Raw genomic sequence first — 19,893 nt, 5'->3', positions numbered from 1 at the left:
CATCATCTGTGAAACAGCATGGGAGCACAAACAAGGCAATGAAAACAAAAGCTGTGGTTGTTTTTGCTGGATTGTAGGTTTACCCTTATTCTCTTAAGACAGGAAGAATAAAACAAAATGTAAACAGTATTGCATGAATGAATGAAGACTTTTTAGTTTCAATGGAAAACATCACATAAGCTGTTCCCGAAAAAAGTCAATACAAATATGTGAACATCTGCATGTGTGATACTTGCAGTTCCCTGTGAGTTTATATAATGCAGTTGTGTTGTTCCATGTGAGCTGCCATGGATGAAGGTGTCAGACCAGCCTGTGGTGTGATGATAATACAGAGGTGATCCATAAGGCATCAAGTTCACAGAGCAGACAGGGAGGGACTGACAGTGGTAATCTAACCTGTAGGAAGAAACAAAAACACAAACCTGTGTTGTGAAATACTTTACGCCACAGTTTTTTCTCATGGATCTGTCTGTCTGAGAGGTGTGAGAATTCTGCATTTTATGAATAGAATGCTTGGAGTAAAAAAACAGGGTATTAATTTCTAATGCCATAATTTTCCTGTTTAATCCCTTCTTCCCTGAGGTCTTCCACTGTCAGTTTAGTGAATAGGCCGACTTATGATGTTTGTGCGGTGAGGATGTGCTGTAAATCCCCCCAGTTCTCAGCGCTCATCTTCAAAGCAGCTGATAGAGAGAGAAAACAGCGCCAGCCACCTCAGACCTGAGAAGAGAGGGAGAGGAGAGAAGAGACAGTGTGCACAGTAACTGTAGAAAAGGAGAGAGAGTGGGACACAGCACACTCTGGTACTGTAGAGGTCAAACCAGCAGCCAAGGGAACAAGTCAGGGTTACCTTTAACCTTATTCCGTGTGTACTACCAAACCCAGAGGATCACCATTGTGTTAACATCACTTTCATTTTTCACGTCCCCACAATCCCTCATAACGACCCCTATATTCTCCATGCAGTCTCCACAAAAAAGGGATATGAACTGCTATTCCTATATTATGAAACTAATAGATGGGTTAAGAACATATTCACCAGAGGCTTTCAAACATACTTCTGTATTCCCTGTATGCCGGAGGTCGGAGTGCCATCAGATTAATAATGACCTGCTGTTTCTTAATGAGGCCTCACCTGCCCCTCAAACTTGAAATGGAGCAGTAATGATGACAGCAGGTTAGTGACGCACGTCTGTTGGAAACTTTTGCCCTCCTGTGACTCAGCGAGCGGCACAGATACCCCCCCACTGTCAGAAAATGACACACCGGGCCTGGGACAGCATACACAGCTGCTCCCTGCTCACACTGGATGCACTAAGGAGCAGAAGGAGATGAGCCAGTGACCTGAAAAAAGCTAGAGGAGTAATTCAGTCCTGCCCACAAACACACTCATCACAGCCCGACTGAGCCACCGGGGTGGTTAACAGATTGGCAAAGACGATGGTGACTACCTTCACCATAAAGAGCTATGAGGTTTAAGAGGCAGTTGCAAAGCACAGGAATACTGACAGAAATGTAATTGTTTGCCTTTTCTCTTTGATCAACCACTTAAAGCAAGAAGTGAATGAAAATGAATGTCTTCTCTCAAAGTCCATTATTCATCATTTTTAATTGAACTGGTATTCTGCTGAAGTAAAGATTCCCAGAGGATTGCTGCACGGTTGAATAAGCTTTGAAGAAAGGCCAGTTAAATATGCATGTGTCTAGTCATCCAGAACTGAAAAAAGCAATCACCACAATACAGGTACGTTACATCACAGTCTCCAGGCACGCTATTGATGCATTGAAATGCTTCATCTCCTGGGATAGCTCTGGGCCTCATCAGAGGAGTTTACCTCCCACATCAGAGAAGGATGCTGCCAGAATACAGTGTGGAGGTGTGCCAGCCTGTTTACAGTATGTATCCTGTACTGTGTAATGGACAGGGGCTGAAGTTACCAACCGCAAGTAAACGGAAATGCAAAGGTGAGTCATGATGTCCTGCAGCATCCTCAAAGTGACATTTGAAAGTGTGTCATCCTAGGCGGCGATTTGCATTACGTAACTCCTGTGTTTGGGCACACTAAATCCTAATGCACCACATCAACACAAAACTGAGGCCTCGGAAATCGAGCTCAATCAGAGAAAAGTTCTGACAATGAAATTACAGTTATGAAACTTCCTGACAGTTTATCTGTGTAGAATAGGCTCTCGGTGCTGTCGTCTGAGAAATGAAGTGCAATGAAACGCAGTGCAATGAACCTGAACAGTAATAGTTTTTTAATGGTAGGTGTTGGTGGATGTCACACTGCTGTAATTTGCATTCTACTCTTCCACAAAGTGATATTTCTGACTTTAATTAGAAAGAGATTAAAGTACAGAGATTCAAGTCACGTCATAATGACAGCCCGTCGCACACTGTATGACTGGTACATTATGGTTTAATTGCCGGTTAATACTCTAACAAAGACTTTCTGGTGTTCAGTGCAGTGGAAGCTCAATGCTTGTTTACAGTGTATGCTTGGAAAAACAAAACTTAATTACAGAAAGAACTGTTCACCATCAGAATAGACTAGACAGCTCAGAAACGACCGGTGATTTATTGATCAGTGAGTGCTGCTGTGCTTTCCACAAAGCAAGACAGGACACTTTTCCATTTTTCCTGTTGCATTAATAACAGAGTAAGGGGAAATTCAATCTTACACAAATGCTCTGCTGCTAGAGTCTGATCTCAGGTCTGCCTTAGTCCTATAATGGGATTCTAACTACCGTAGCAACATAATGATGTGCATGAACCGTTATTTAACAAGCTCAGTGGACAAAGGCAGTGGGGGACTGCTGGTATGTTATAAACACACATGTCTTCCGATGGATGGTCCTATTCTAAAGGCCTAAGTGGGGAAAAAAACACAATAGCAAGTTGAAATTGTGTGGAAGCTTTTTCATCGAACATTTCAAAGATGGAACAGCCCCCGCAGATCAGAGCGGAACCCCCCCACCGGTATCTGGTCTCTCCGTGCCTCTACGGTGGCACCTGGTGCCCACATAGTTCATTGTCACTTCACTGCGACATTCCCAGCTGTATCACAACTGCAAGAAGAAAAGTGTGTAATTTTACTTAGCTTTTCTATAAATCCCTAGAGGTTTCTGTGTCATACAATGAGTGTGCCCGAATGTGCGCACAGATCAATACCCATTCAACAGAACACCGCAAGAGAGAGAAACAGGTCAGAGAGTCAGAATCATCTAGAGTCGAGATTGTGTAGAAGAGCTGTACTGGCCGAGGTTCACTTTTAAAGCCCCCTAACATTCCATGCTCATAAGCCAGAGTGTTGATATTAATGATCCTGTTGTTTTTCCCAGGCCATCACACCATTGATTTTAGCGGATTATTAACTGGAACTTCTGCTTTGAAATTCACTCTTGATAATAAAAAAGGTCAGGTGATCTGAGTCACACCAAAAAAACAGAATTGCTCAGCTGTCCCACTTGCCAGTCCAAAAAACAGCAGCCTCTTGCACTTATCCAGAACAGAAATAACTGGTCTGTAATGTAAAAGCTGTCAACTTCACATTCATAAACACCACATCAAAATAAAGATGTTTGTTTTAAATATGATCTATTAGTGTTTGGAGTGGGGATTTCATCAACCGGCTGACCGTCCTCCTGCCTGCTGTGCTGTAGCAGAAATCCACAGCCCCAGAAAGCTGCCAGAGCCAGATAAACAGAGCTGCAACACAGGCAATTGTCATCGTTAACCAAGAGTAGTACAGAACCAGGGCTGCCGCTTCCACACTCATCTCTGTGGACTCTCGTCTCCGCTGGTCAGAAATGTTCCAGGCGGGATCGTGAGTACAGCAGTGTGAGCTACAGGGTGTGAGTTACAGTGTTTGTATGGCTGAATGTCTCATTTGTATTGTAAGGAATTATTTCAGTTTTGGTTTTGTAAAATTATCAGAGGTTCAGCTTTGCTGCACATGTTTTTTTCATAGCAATTGTTCAGACAACTAGAGATGATCTCCAGGTAGTCAGAATCATATGGCAATACAGAGAGATTTTGTCTCGTATGGTTAATGATTGAATACAATCGGAGGAGGAAAGTATGGTCCTTTCGGTTTTATTTCTTGCCTAGATTTGATTTCCTCTACAAGGATGTTCAACATACTAAGGTTTTTGACAAAGCAACAGATTCAAGAAAAAGCCGGTATTTCCTGGATTGTTCACTACCTGCTGCAAACTGAACAGATGGAACTGCAAAGCACAAGGCTGCGTTCTCCCCTTCCTGTTCCCACAGCTAAAAGCGTCACAGAACCAATCCTTAAAATAACAATGCTATTGCATCTTTCAGAGAACCTTCGAGCTTTAAAAACTCAATACTGGATTACTTATGTATAGCTTGCATGCAATTGCCTGACAAAAAACAAGTACTGAATTACAAGTATACTGTAAAATATGCTGGGAGATTATAAATGTAGGACCACACATACCAAATTAGTAATTCATAGCACTGCAGTTTCATTTGGGGATTTGGCAACTAAAAGATGTTGCAATTAAAAATGAAGTAAATGTCCAGTGAAATATTTAAATTATGCTTTTATTTACAGTGTTTATGTACAAGAAAGGAAAAGTGGTAGACATGAACATATTGACACGTTTTAAAATGAAATTTAACCAGCCTGAATCAAGCCTTCTGTGGGAGTCATTTTATATATATATATATATATATATATATATATATATAGAGCGGACGTCTAGGAGTCTCAACAGAGCTGCTGAAACACTCACATCCCATTAAACTAATAAGTCTACAAAGGGTTCCTTCACTTGCATACTCAGTGCAATAACATAACCCTTAAAATCTTATTTTGCCAGGTAATGAAGTGGAAAAACAAAGCATGAAAAGATCAATACAGCACAGTGTACCTGCAGATAAGATATTACAAGCACTTCTCAGTACAAAACCCTGGCCATTATTTTTAGATCTTGAAGGGGGAAAAAAAAAAGTCACCTAAACATTTTTGATGTGAATCCATTTCTCTCAGCAATGACAAACAAAATCTATAATTAACAATTGTAATTAACAGCTGCAAGTTCTGATCTATACATGGATTTTGGTAAAAAATAATTAAAAAAATACAAAATCAGGACACACATTCCAATGCACATAACTCGCTCTCAGAGATAGCCTTGCACCAGAGCTCCAAGCATGGTACGTTAATGCACAGCAGGATCGGGAAATGCTCAGAGCAGTGAGATGAACTGCATGGTTTCAGCCACAATACCAAGTAAAAAAATAAAAGTTAAAATAAAAACCGCATGCATTAAAACACTCAATGAAAACTGCTGCAAGATTTTTTTAAACACTGTAGAGCAAAACTGTCAAAACACCTTTCATCAAGGGGAACAAAAACACAGGACCCACTTCAACACTGTAATGCCAAGTTACTCTGCTTACATTGTCGATTTATCACTGAAGGCTATGGCATGAGAAACACTTTTACACAGAATCATGCACAAGATCACTGCATTCAGAAACCAACAGACGCTTTAATCTCAAAACGGGTTGGTCGACGCCGAGCGGCAAGGGAAGCTGTGTTGCAGCAAATGGGTCTCAGGGTGGGCATGTTTGGAGCGCGAGATGAGAACTTCTCCAGTAACGAGGCCCTTACGACACCTCCCTCCCACAGCTCGTTACAGACTAGTTAGGATTCACAGCCGCTCTGAGTTCTCCGCTCTACAGAAAGGGGAGGAGGCGGTGGGATCCAGCCTTCCTGGAGTTTAAAGCGCAGACAGTGACTGTCAGCTCTGCGCTTCCGAGTCTGCTGCAAGGTCTTTTCATGAAACCAAATTAAAACAAAACAAAACAAAAAACATCCATCAAATCTGGGAGATGAATCAGAGTCACTGCAGGATATTAAAACGGTATTCAAGTCAAGTTTTCTTCCTAATGTCACAAATGCAGACAGAGGTCTTGAATGCAATCAAACCCAAAACAGGAAACTGACATGAAATAGAACTTACAAAGTGAGAAACAAGCGCCAGCATTTTATTATATACAGTATGACAATTATCAACAAAAACTATCTGGTGTTTCAGTAAAAACACATTGTATTATGTTAGAGTTCTTGGTTGAACACCAGATTTAATTGACAAAAATTATATATATTCTTTGCTGCTTTCAAAACAGCTGCAAATGATAAATTCCAAGGTAATGGAGTGGAAATTTAGGAGGTGGTGGTTGCAATCGTCCCACTAATACTGACACCCATTTCAATTAGTCTCCCAAACTTTGCCTCAGGCAGCAGTAGACACTGTGCAGAACAACATACCGTAGCTTGAACTCAACCACAAACACCCTGCGCAGCTCGGCAGCGCTGTCGCTCTACAAGGTCTCTTTCCAGTGCACACGTTAAGGCCAGTGCCTGACACGTCGGCTTGATAATGAAGTCTCTTCTTTTTTCTTCCTCAAAGGTCTTTAAGGGCTGAATCCATTACCTATGGTCTAGAATACACTGCTGGTGAGAACTGCTCATGCTTTCCCCCCCAAGGTACCGATCCCAGGGGAACCTCTCGCCGGCACCGGGCATCAGACGGCTTTCCGGTGATACTCTGGGGGAGCGACCTCGTAGTCACCGGCGCTGAACAGTGTGGAAGCGTTCTTCACCAAATACCTGCAGCAGACAATGAACACATTAACAATACGGCTGCGGAGGAATAGTATAAAAACATGCCTTTCAATTGACTGAGTCGATACTACAGAATTATTTTGAAAAGGTACATATACTAAACAAACTCTGCAAGATTATGTAGAGAAAGTCAGCAATTTATCCAGAAATCTTCACAAGGTTTGTTATTAAGCAAAGGGCTCAATATGTACTAGTGCGAGTTATTACTGAGCATAGAAAAAAATCAGATGCTAAGAGCTGATTTTCCAGATTAATTTGTGAAACATAATTAGAACAATTAAATATTTTTATGCTTTCAAAAACCTTCAGTTAAACCCTTTTCAGGCCGTAGAACTATTTCAGAAAATGGAAAAAGGGCCCCTAATCAACGCCAGATTTCACGGTTCACTTTAAACAAGAGAAACGTACATATTCATAGGACTAAAATGACACTACAGTTAAATGAAAAGTTTTACTGCTGGGATTCTACAGCTTTAAGTTGTGTGTGCTTTTGAAGTAAGTGGATTTTCAAGGTCTATTACTTGAGATGACATCCCTTGCTGCATTTGTACTCATTTCCAATAAGGGAATCTCATTTGGTACTGATTTACAGGAGAGACAAGGAGCTAATTAACCCTGGTGTGCAGAAGGTGCCTGCTCACCGACAAGTACACGTGAAACTCAGACAGCCTCTCTGTGGGGCATGTTAAATCACTGACGTACTATTTCAGAGGGTGAAAGGTTACTTTCACATGACCAAGAAAATCAGGGTATCGAAAAAAACGACAAAACAAAAATGACAACGCAGGACCTGAGTTTCCCCATTGTGAATGTGGGTTTTCTTCCATGAAAGGAAATCTTAAAAAGGGCTTAACAGGCCTTCGGGAGACAATGGCATGTGCGGTTGGCCCACTCTGCTGGTTTACTGGCTTACTAGAAGGGATTAGCACACAGTGGCCACAGTCACTTTGCTCAGGTCCACTCTGTTACGCTGACAAGTGAAAGTAAATGTTTATACACATGCACACAAACCTGAGCCCGAGTTTCATTTACTTATTTTAATTTGATAGGATGCTTCAGGTGACGGGATGTTGTATAACTGTGTAACACTGTTTTGTTGTTTCAGTAGCCCCTGTGCTGTGCAGGCCCCCTCCCCCAACCTTCCCCCTCAGGCTGCCCACCCTCGGTCTCCGATTACAGCTTAATGCAATTTCACAGTCGGGGGCTTCCTCCCTTGACACTGAAGTTCAGTGCTCAGAATGGAATTGGGTTTCTGGAGTTGGAACGAGGCAATCAGCTCGGTTATCCCTGTTCTGCAGAAGCACACGGCTCAGGGTGTGTATTTAGCACTGCAGGAGGGCGATGGCTTACTTCAAGAAGTCCTGCAGGTAGTTGAGCAGCAGAGCCAGACTCTTCTCATCCAGAGGCGTGTAGGCCAGCATAGCTCCAATCCGCACTGTTGAACAGAAGCATCTTCATTATCGTGGTGCCGTTAATTAGGCTGCTTAACTAATTCAGACACACACCCCTTGTTCGGCAGACATCTCTCTCCACTCATTAATACACCATTGCATCCCTTTCAGATAACCTCACAGAGCTTGGCCCTGTATCAGCACACACACAGCTGCTGCCCCTGTCGCTGCCAAGGTTAACTGCTGCTCGGAACTGACAATATACTAGCAATGTTAACCTTCAGCGCAGCATCACCCTGAGCAGCACATGTGGACTGCCCACTTCCACAGGCCTCCACACTATAGCAAAAAAGGACACCACAAAGTGCACCACAAGAACTTTAAATCCGAGAACAGTGTCCCCGATCTTGAGGTACCAGGTAATGGAGTAATCCACAAACTGTCAGGAAGTGGCACGTTAGAGGGAGCAGGAACAATTAACTTTTTAAAGTAGCACAGGAAGCAGACATTGCAGATTATCTTTAAAATGGGTGTGTGATCAAACACCAGCTGTCCGACAAACTGCCAAATCCATGCTGACAAGAAACTTAAATATTTCACAGCATTATTAACATCCACATCTATGCTGAACTGGGTGTCCAATGAGACTTAATTTATTTAATGGGATTCATACATTGCAGGCTATTCTTTTAATGTCCACATTAAAATTCACCCCTGAACAAAGCAGCTGTTAGTGTTGATCTGCATAAGGTAATCCTTTTAAAAATAACTTAATCCATTAAATTGGAACACTAATGAGTAACAGTATATTTTTGCCGATATAACAAAGGAGCTGACAGATGCTTCCAGCCTATTACATTTTAAATTAAAACAAATTATAGCGATTCATTAAGAGTATGTTTCAAATGTGTAACTGAGGCTTTAGCTACTAGAGTTTTAAAGAATCCAAATGAACAAATAAATGCATAAACAAACTAGACACTTTGTGAATACACACGTTACGTCACTAACGGTTTGCTAGAAACATTTCTCATTTAGGACTGCAGTTACACCATAAAATGTGTCTTCGTGCTCATGCTGTACGGCTTCTTGAAATGTGTATTTTGGACACCTGTAGGGCACCCTGTATAAGGGGTGTATGCCATTAAAAACATGAAATACAAAACTGAAATCTGACACAGGTGATTATTTTTGGCAAGATTCTGCACCCTGACAGAAAGCATAAAGCAACAGCGTCATGTGACTGCAGTTTTTGGACAGGGTTAACAATGCAGAACCATAAAAAAAACAGAGCCTGTATACTCAGATTACAGCTATGATCTCTGTCCCATTCTCCTCCGTTTTACAGCACCTTGGACACGCACGACCACACTTTGGAAAAGCAGCTGCTGTGCGAGTAGCCGTCGCTCTCCCGCCGTGCGTCTTTGCGGCGCTACGAACAGGACACGTACCGAAGAGCCTCAGCAGGTGCGGCGCCCCGTAGACCTGGGACATGGGGGCATCGGGATGGTCGGCCAAAATCTCAGCATACTGTGGCCTCTCGAACTTGTACAGCAGCTGCGTGCCCAGCATCACATTGAAGTACTCCCGGATCCCGGCAACCACTTCGTTTACAGCGTACTCTCTGTGGGAAGGATGGTGAGGATAGGGGGGGTAAACACCAGACGGACGAAAACCTCTCCTCTCAAACTAACAGCACAGCCTCCCAGAACCTGACGATCAACCCAATTACCACACTGCAGTCTCTCGCCACTGCCAGCCAAGCACTCTACGGAGACCAGAAGATCAGACCAAAATGCATCAACATCACACGGCCTGCAAAACTCACCATAGGAATATATACTTTATTTTATAAACTCTGAATTTTCCAACACAAAATTAATCATTTTGTATTCTAGCTCGACTAGGTATTTTAAGTATTTCAGTCACTTTGTATTTTTCCCGAGCAGATGCATCTAGTTGCTGCTCTGAAAATTGTTCCGACACTCATATCAAACCTGTGCCTTAATCCATCTGGAGTATATTAAAATATAACTGTTGGCATCTATTCAGTGAAATAACTGTAAAAGTCGGACAAACGTTCAAATATTTAAACCAAACCACAGCTGTTTGACCCAGCTATTTGATTGTTTTGTTCAGTTTGCTTTAATAATGTGTAATTACATCCCAACTGCACTTGCAATCATTCCCTTACTTACTTATTGTCAGAGCTGCCTCTTGATTTCTTATAGTTTGCATAGTCCTCCAAAACAGTGTCAACATTCTTTTTGGCAGGCAGGTGAAACAGCTGGAAGACATAAATCAGTATAAACATTAGAGGGGACACGCAGTCTGGGTTCACAGAGCTGCAAGATCGAATTTTCAAAAAGGTCCCTCAGATGAGTGGAATACTAATCACAACAGCATGCGCCGCGATACATTACAGTCCTTTACCAAAACGAAATGTGGCGTTTTGTCAACGAGATGATGAGCATCCAGGGGGTGATTGTGAGGCCCTGTGTGCTCCATGGTGTGAAGAGGACTGACAGGGAAGCTATTCTGAGTGCAGGACGATTAAGAAGTGAATGCCAACCATAGCTCTTCTCGTCTTTTCGCCCTCTTCTCTGGGTCCAGACAGACCCTCAGTCACCTGTTTCTGTCGGGTGATCAGGTCCCAGTCATCCACCAGCCAGGGCTTCAGCTCCTCTGGGATCTTCACCTTCACCTCGACTCGATTTATAAACGTTTCCTCCTGCGAACAAAGGCAGCCCACACAGTTAACACCTCCATTTAATACTGGCTGCAAACTACTCCACTGGCTGTTGCCTTTGAAATATTGTGGGAAGAATTTGGATGAGGAACAATAGCACCACAACAAAGCATTTTAGATCCTCTGTGAAATGAATGCCATGACAGAAGATGAAGTGCTGTGAAAGCTGCATTTTAAAATTAAAAGCCACTTGGATTTTATTCAGAATGGCTGATTATATTTTAAAGCCAGACACCCCTCTATTCTAGTTGCCTGGCATGATCGACAAAGTTGCTAATTACAGACTAAACTCTGGCTCTGACAAGTCCATATTTATCTCTAGCTTTGCAAATAAACCAAAAGACTAAAGCAGCAGGGAATTCTCAGTACCCCATCCTTCCTAACCAAGAATGGTGCCTGAAGACAATGGAGGGCATTGTAAGGAAATTTAGATTTTTTGGCTAACAAGAGATGGTTAATCTAGAAACAAAAACAAATAAATGTAACATACACTTTCAACTGTAGGGTCGACACGCGCCCTCTTCTTCCGGGGGGGCTGTGGCATCTCACCAGCACTGGTCCCCTCTCCGGCCCCAGGAGCTAAGAGAGACAGTAACACTGTCACACTCTGCCCAACACTCACATACACCAGTCTCTCACTGACTACCACAACACACTGACACACACTTAACTGCGGACACCATCCAGACACTCTGCATCAAGAAAACTAGCTATGCAGTATCAAAAGCAACTGTTACAGAATACATTTTGGTCTTGTATATTTTACAAATAGTTTATCTTTGATGCATTGCAATTGTTTGAAAACTTTTTTTTTAAATAAGTCATCATTGCTTTGGAGTGGAAGGCTCTCATTTGCTAATTAAGATGTTTAACAGCAAAAGAAAGTGAGTAATGCTTTAAAAAGGAAGATAATAATGCCGAACAGTAAAAGGAAACCTATCGTGGGGAAGTAAAGAAAAAAAAAAACTACTTACTTTTCTGCTTGTTCTTTTTTGTTTTCCTGTTAAAAAGAAATGAGAAGCAGGTTTATGGGTGATCAGGAAAACTCCCAGTGATCAGAAATATCTGCCAGCAGAGCCAGCTGAGCTCACAGGGGTCATGGAGATTGCATGAGTTACTGGTGAACACAAATTCACAGTCAAAGAGCAGCGGCACAAACCTACAAAATACCTTCAACCAACTGATGACTTTAACTGCCCATCTAGTTAATCTCCTAAAGCGCAGGGAACTGACCTGTACAATTGAAATGTGATTTTCATAAAAATAGCTATTGCTACTCATCTACAAACGTCAGCCAGTGTGCAGTCAGGCAAATTTTTCATTTTGAATAAGCAAATTTCAAGTCCGCACATGTAGAGATGTCACTCCTTCATCTTGAGTTCATAAACCTTAAATGGAACAACTTTTTTTTTTTTTTCTTTTTTTTTTTTTAAAGCTTGTAAAAAATAAAATCTCAAATTAGCAGCTGTTAGGCTCAAATAGTGAACTAATCTGGGTAATGCTGCATGCAGAACTGCAATATTCAGGACACGAAAAAAACATGATATAAAAACAAAACATACACCTCCTATAAAATAAATAAAATAGAACCTCACCACAGAAATGCTTATAAACACACACATGCATGCATCTCCACGGGACACTAGGACAACACTTCAGTTTCCAGTACATTTCTCTCCCTCTGCAACAGTGCTGCAGCTTTACTGGTGTATTTCATGAAAGATTAGTGAATTGAAATATAAGCCATCGACAGCTCATCTTAAAATTGAGCTCCAATGCTTTTATAAACATCTTAACTTAAAGTTAAAACCATTTCCCTCCTGGTGCTGCATATTCTCTCCCTCTCAGAATTGTTCAAAAGCGTAAATGCCCTAAAGAAGCATTATAATCTACCCAATTTTACTGGGATTTCAAAATTCTTTCAGAAAGAGTGCTTTGAAACCGAAGATAGAGGCAGAAACAATTAGCACAATTACACGGGGTGTAAACAATAAGCTTGAGAAGATGACTGGAAACAAAGTGGAACATTTACATTCTATTGTGGAGTACTTAAAACTGAAACCTTTAATTTTTTAGTTTTCGGAACCCTGCCAACAATTTACTCACAATTCAACATTTTTCTGCTGCACAGCAGCGATCTTCTTGCTTGGTGCTACTCCCCTCATCTTTCCCTCTGCATATTGTTCCCTGGGGACAGAAAGGGGGGGTGAACAGGCAGTCATAGGCAGCAGGGCATACAGGGACACTGAGGTCAAGAGGAAGGGTCTAATAGCAGATACCGAAACAGTGGTTTATGTAGATGAATGCAGAGAAGGATGGGGTTATATTATAGATCTTACAGGTGCAAAAAGAATTAAAAAGTCATTTGAATCAGGAACTGAAGACCACATGACAATCCCAGAAATGGCTACATATTCCTGGCTTTCATAGCAAGCATACAGAGTGGGAAATTCACAGCCAAAAACAAAGCAAATATCTGACTGATTTGATCTGTGCATATTTTAACAATTAATTAGTGGCATTTCTAGTATTATTTTTAATGTTTTAAAACTTGCAAATGGTAATTTTCCAACAGTGCAAAGCAAGATAAAGCTAGAATACACTCACTGATTAGCCTTTTGAAGCTCCTTTTGTTTCTGCAGGTTGGTGTCCACATATTTGAGCACTCTGCTCTCAGGAACCCATTCATCCCAGCTGAAAACCAAATAAGACATCATCAACAATTCTCGGTGAACAAAGTCAAAACCACATGCAAACCCAGTGCAAAAATGTACAGTATAGGAACTAAAATGAGTCCATAATTAATCAGCCGCAGTTTGTGAAACACTCCTGTTTATTTTGCAGAGCAGAGCGACGGCACAACGGACATTTGGGGAAAGCACCATTTGCCTCCTGCTATAATTTAACACACTTGCATTCTGAAGATTAAATCTGTTCTACATTAGTAAGTCTTACGCTTTGGAAATTGTGGATGATGCAAAAGGAGTGTCTAGTAGGACAAATTATATCGCTATTAAATTAGTAGAAACTCACTTTTTATTCCATCCGCTGTAATGAATGAAGTACTTCACTTGCTTGTCCTTGATATTGACCTTTACACACTGCAATCAAAAGCCAGAAGGTAGGTTAGTGATACATGCATGTACATTAGCTAATGAATAATATCAAGATTGGTCATAAAGGAAAATACATGGTGTAATAAAGATGCATAGCTCTTCCTCAAATTAGGCTTTAGAAAACTACAAGCATTCAATGTTTTTCTTTACGACGACTGTTCAGTGCTGCCAGAAAGCCATTCTCTATTGAGACTAGAGTACCTTCTAACAAAGACAACTTCTAAAGACCAGACGAGCCAGTCACAAGTCACGCACTCAGCACTCTTTCCATGTGAGGACACTGGGTTTTATTTTGCTTCCTTCAGCTTCTTTATAAAAACAGATTTTCTTCATTTTTTTTTTTTTTAATTTTTTTTTAACTTGCACCCTGATTTATTTGTATTTCTTTTCAACATACAGATAGCTGTGCACTGTATGATGCACCCTGCGATTGACAATATACATGCACTGCGTGTTGTGGAGGACAGGACACCACCACACTAATGCACACACATTTAGAAACTGTAAGCAAAAAGCCATTTGCAAAAACTTGCCCAATTCTTTTGAATGTAGCAGAGAAAGACTGACTCACTGAATTAGTAAAGGCCTGAATCCCACAGCTCCCCTACACATCGTGAAAAACAAAAATACTGCAATTTCTACTAAGCGTCAATTCTTCACTTACAATATTTATGTAAAAAAATAACCACTGAAATATATAATAAACAATCCCATCTTCGCCTTAAATGTGAAATTGACTGATATTCTGTTTCAGTGTGGAGACGCACGCAGACAATGTGAATAGTGGTCTCTAAAGCTACAATCAATCCCTTCGGTTCCCTCCCCTGACGAGCATTTTTGAAAAACAAACTCCAGCCGTGCAGGCTGTGCCCTTGCAGACAGATGTGTAAAGCAATTTAACGCAGCAGCTTCATGTTTACATGAAATCTGTAACCGACACAACTGAAGCTGAGCTCATTCACAATGTTCTTTAACACACAGCTTGGGGGGGCAGGACAGGTTAAGTAAAGGTAAATTTCAGGTGGAGACCTAAATCCACTCTTTGTGAAACCTCTGAATAAATCAGCATGTAGAAAACAGACAATGCAGTCAATTATCTGAAGAACCGAGTCCCTGGGCACCTCCGAGGCCAGATAAGCACTAGATTTTATCCTTTTAAATATAGAACAAAATATAGAGGAAGGATGAAGACCAAGCATTTATATATCTGTAGTCAGGGTATTTACATAAGTGCATTGACCAAATACATCTAAAATCTGATATGATTAAATAAAAAAATTTAGAATGACAAGTAGCATACCTTAGCTTCGTAGAGCAATGGCCCATGAAAACACAGAACTCGTTCACCTGTAAGGCAAAGGGAAATACCTTAGGGGTGAGAGATCAAACCATAGGCAGCATGGAATCTTTTTAGAAACACGTCAAAGACCCCAAGATCCAATTTACAATTCTGCTGATATCACAGGCTCTTTCATAACACAGGAAATGTAACTCTACTTAAACTCATCCTCGCCCTCTTAGCACCATTATGTGAATGTAGAGCATGTACCGCACTAACTTTATTTCACGCTATCGACAAAGTGCCACTACGTGCTATAAAACGCCTTCCTAGCGTCGCGAGCGATCCCTTGATCCACGCTGCCCTCTCTGTCGTCTTCTGGAAGTGATCAAGCAAACGCGACCTGAGCGATAATCACACCTAATGACACTAGGAAGAAGACATTTCCACTGGAAAAAGGTATGAAACATAATACTGAGCAAAGGGGAATAAGTATTTTTGGGAACATTACAGAATACATACAAATATTGGACTCATTCTCCTCTTAATCTTCCTGACAGGCTTTAAATCAGATCTTTAAAGACATTGTTATCTTTATTAGATGCAGCCTGCTACAGTACAAAAAAATCCAAGCACATATTATATTATGATATACTTAGATTTTCAAAAAGCTTTTGATAAGGTTCCACACCAAAGACTGATCCTCAAACTGGAAGCTGCAGGCATTCAGGGTAATGTAAGTAGATGGATTATGAACTGGTTGATGTATAGGAAACAGGGTGTCGATTAGAGGAGTCACTTCTAACTGGACTGAGGTTGTTAGTGGAGTTCCACAGGGATCAGTACTTGGGCCTTTGCTGTTTCTAATCTATATTAATGATCTGGACTCTGGGATAGTTAGCAAACTTGTCAAATTTGCAGATGATTCTAAAATAGGTGGCTCAGCAGATACAATCTCGGCAGCACAGGCTATTCAAAGGGACTTAGATAATATTCAGTTTGTGGGCCGACACCTGGCAGATGAAATGCAATGTGGACAACTGCAAGGTATTACATGCAGGTAACAAACATGTCCACTATAATTACACTATGGGAGGAATAGAACTAGATGAAGTAACGCATGAGAAAGACCTAGGAGTCTATGTGGACTCCTCACTTACTCCATCCAAACAGTGTGGGGAAGCAATAAAAAAGGCAAACAGGATGTTAGGGTATATTGTCAAAAGTGTAGAATTGAGATCAAGGGCAGTGATGTTCAGACTGTACAATGCACTAGTTAGAGCTCATCTGGATACTGTGGACAGTTCTGGGCTCCACACTTCAAGAAAGATATCGCTGCTCTAGAGGCAGTTCAGAGGAGAGCAACCAGACTTATTCCAGGTCTGAAGGGAATGTCCTACTGAGAGACTGAGGAACTGAACCTTTTCACCCTGGAACAGAGGAGACTACATGGGGACTTGATCCAAGTCCTTGGATCACTTGGTTATTAATGGACACCAAACAAGCAGGATGGGTCAAATGGCCTCATCTAGTTTGTAAACTTTCTTATATTCTTATATCTGACAGAATAATAAACAAAAGTGTTGGAAGTAACACGATTAGGGAAAAACAGGTAACAAATGCACAAAACAAAATCCTAAAAGAAAGACTATTGTGGAGCACCGCAGCACAGGTGAACATGATTGCACACTGTGTGCCAGAGATCAGCAGTCCTGGTGGGTGAAATAGCCAATCATAGCACGGGACTCCTGCTGAGATGATGTGCAGACCATCATGCAAGGGTCCCTGTTATCAATTATAATTAATTTTAATTCATTTTTATCAATTATAAATAAGCTACTGTCACTGCAATTACAATTATATTAAAGAGGATAATATATTTAGTCTTATTTTATCTTAAATTATTACAGACACTCATTTCACTAACCAAGAATTGTGTTGAACATGTTGTCCTTAAATAGGGCTCACGATTAACAGTTATTATATATTGGATATTGGATCAATGTATAGTTATTTGATGTGTGCTAAAGGCATTCCAGTTGAATTTGGTTTAACCTCTAATATCGATCTAGTGATGTCACTACATGTTCATTCAAGTGGGTTAACAGATAACCCAAGACAAAACAATACTCAGGAAAACAAAAAAAACTGATTATCCATATACATTGTGGCATTATTTCAAAGATGAATGTGGTAAAGTTAAACTATTACAATTAAGACTACAGGGCAATTGTATTTAATTATTAGTGATGGAAATATATTTGCAATTGCCATCAGGACTGGCAGGAAGACTACAAGGTATTTACCACTAATTTGACAGGGCTATGTATGATTCCCCGTTGCACATGGATTCTTCACGTCTTTTTGCAAGTTTACACCCTCCATACACACACACACACACACATCTAATGCATGAGTTGTAAATGCATTTTCGCACAAGCTAAAGAACTTCTTCCTTGTAACATATACTAGAGCGTATGCTTTTAAAGCACTAAATGTAAGAATATAATCTGAACAGCACACCTACACTGGGGTCAGGGTCATGTGAATTTTTCATGTGATTAATAAAAGGATACCCAGAGATACCATCTCTAGAAATTCAATTATTTTTCCCTGGTTCCCTCTTGATTTAAGCAAACCAAAGAAAAATCAACCAAACTGTGCCGTTCAAAGTCCCTGTACTAAAACATTAGGTTGACATTTAAATAAACACACATTAGACTAATATCTTTCCTCAAATGTTTTAATCAATACATTCACCTATGCACTTTGATATTTCAACTAAAAGAAGTGAGCAAGGGGACACCTGGACTATGTCCCGAGAAAATATTGCCTGCGAAAAATGCCCTGCAAAGAGTTTTTGTGCAAAATACTCCTCATAAATAATAATACATTAATAAAAAATCTGAGGGAGAGACTCACCAGCATTTGTAAATGACCACTAATGCACAGCAGGTAGTTGCTTCTTCACAGTTGCAAACTTTAATTCTCAATTGCAGAATATCACAGGCTACTTTTCAACTGGAGACAAAACTTTCCACTTACATAAGTGTTACACTGGGACTGGGAGTTAAATCCCTGGCTTGGGTTCACTGGAGAGCACACAAGAGGAAGCTGCATTTCAGACCTGATGCAGGCGGGACCCTCTGCGAAGCTGGACACTAACATACGTCACTGCCGTTAGAAATGGCAAGAACAGTCCCAGCTGCTCTCTGCCATCACATCGCTTCAATGGACACAAATAGCAGCATCTGGCCGATTTACACTCCCTCTCGCCGAGCTCACTACTCTAGTGTTACAAAAATTAAATGAGCAACTATTAGATTAATCCAGTTACATTATACAAACGGTCTGGCTTTGAGCAAAACATCACAAGTCACAGCACAGCGTTGATATATTAAACCTGCTCAAGTGCTTAAAATAAAATCAAGAATAAAGAAAATAATTACCTGGGCCAGAGAGGGGCGAATTATCTGAGCAACGCTATCAAACCTAAGTTAAGAAAAGTATACATGAAAAGCTGATTTACTTAAATATTCGCAGAACTAGTGAAAAATAAATATTAGTGCCGGAGATATGCAAGGCGCTGTGTATAAAGCCAGGGGACCGGACTGAGGCGCACCACGGCCCGAGCGCAGCGCCACTGTAGCAGCTCAATACGCGGCAACAAAGGAAATCCGCATCTCAACACTGAAACGACACTTTGCTTGTCATTTTGGCTCAGATCTTTATTCTGATGCTATGATCGGTTGATAGATTACATGCTTAAGGGACGGCGCAGTTATTTGCTCGTCTTTAACGTGGTTTTGGTCTGTGGCTCTAGCTAGCGACGTGTCAGGCCTTGGCGGCTGCACGCAGCGACTGTGGAAAAGGCGCTCGTCTCGGAAGCTAACCCCCGAAGCAGTGGCTGGATCTGGGCTCTGGCCTCTCTCCGTCTCCTGCCGTTTTCACCAGCCTTGTTCATATTTAGTCGTTTTCACAGTGCTGATATAAACGCGCCATGGGGTGACTGCAAACCGGCGCCCTATCCTGCAGTCACACACACGGGGCGAATCGGGCCTGCTCCGGTTACACATTGTTACCCATTAAATCGGTCCTTACCTTCTTGAAATTTAGGCTTAGGGTCCTGTTTTGGCGCCATTCACAGATTAAACTATTAAAATAGCTGAAAAATCAAATTTAAGCATCGCCAGCTCTGAATTCAACCCGACACAGTGAAGGCGCCGCTCTGCGTCACTAGAGCGACGCACAAAGGTTGCGCGTCGCGTCAGGTGATCGTGTGACCCGCTTTCTGTCCGCGCTGGGTTCCGCTTTGAGGTGCAGGATATTGTTGCAAGAGACGGGGAAGAAAATACCCTCTGCGTTCATCCAGCTATATTCCATACGTTCATATATCTAAAAAACATGATTAGACGTATCTAAAAACAGAAAAATATTGTGTATCACAATAGGCACATCGCAATTCTTACACGTAGGAACTACATGTACCGAGAGTCTAAGCGAGGTGTTACATGTAAAACTGTTCGTAATGGTACCAAGTGCATTTGTTACAGCTGCATGTGAACACATGCGCAGCGCTGTTCTTTTGAGTAGTAGTAGTAGTAGTTGTTGTAATAATCTTAATAATTAGTATATAAATTAGTCGTTTGAATCCGAGTCGGGTATGCGACCTGCACATGCTGCATACTGGAGA

The 19,893-nt window shown here is 41.2% G+C and overlaps 1 protein-coding gene across 2 annotated transcripts; it reads right to left on the bottom strand.

The window, feature by feature from the left end:
* Positions 1-6,004: 6,004 nt before the first annotated feature.
* On the bottom strand, positions 6,005-19,473 carry morf4l1 (mortality factor 4 like 1). Of its 2 annotated transcripts, none has more exons than XM_066701177.1 (12): positions 19,302-19,473; positions 15,222-15,268; positions 13,839-13,906; positions 13,413-13,499; positions 12,912-12,992; positions 11,780-11,805; positions 11,296-11,384; positions 10,629-10,787; positions 10,255-10,343; positions 9,508-9,680; positions 8,016-8,100; positions 6,005-6,650 (listed from the first exon to the last, which is right to left on the bottom strand). In XM_066701177.1, exons 1-12 carry the CDS (start codon positions 19,339-19,341, stop codon positions 6,566-6,568), a joined length of 1,029 nt encoding a protein of 342 aa, XP_066557274.1. In that variant the 5' UTR covers positions 19,342-19,473; the 3' UTR covers positions 6,005-6,565. The 2 variants fall into 2 exon arrangements, with proteins under 2 accessions (XP_066557274.1, XP_066557275.1); XM_066701178.1 differs by having other exon boundaries at positions 10,686-10,787; positions 19,302-19,472.
* Between the last annotated feature and the right edge of the window lie 420 nt (positions 19,474-19,893).

Source organism: Amia ocellicauda, chromosome 4 (genome assembly GCF_036373705.1).
Source record: "Amia ocellicauda isolate fAmiCal2 chromosome 4, fAmiCal2.hap1, whole genome shotgun sequence".
Lineage (NCBI taxonomy): Eukaryota > Metazoa > Chordata > Actinopteri > Amiiformes > Amiidae > Amia > Amia ocellicauda.
The sequence above is the reverse complement of the archived record's forward strand: the minus strand, read 5'-3'. Positions and strand labels throughout refer to the sequence as shown.

Excerpts from the sequence above, each read along its gene's own strand:
- morf4l1 (XM_066701177.1), bottom strand. The coding sequence starts at position 19,341 with ATGGCGCCAAAACAGGACCCTAAGCCTAAATTTCAAGAAG. Across the intron at positions 10,788-11,295 it reads TCGACCCTACAGTTGAAAGT|GAGGAAACGTTTATAAATCG; the intron begins GTATGTTACATT and ends CTTTGTTCGCAG. Across the intron at positions 10,344-10,628 it reads AAAAGACGAGAAGAGCTATG|CTGTTTCACCTGCCTGCCAA; the intron begins GTTGGCATTCAC and ends TATGTCTTCCAG.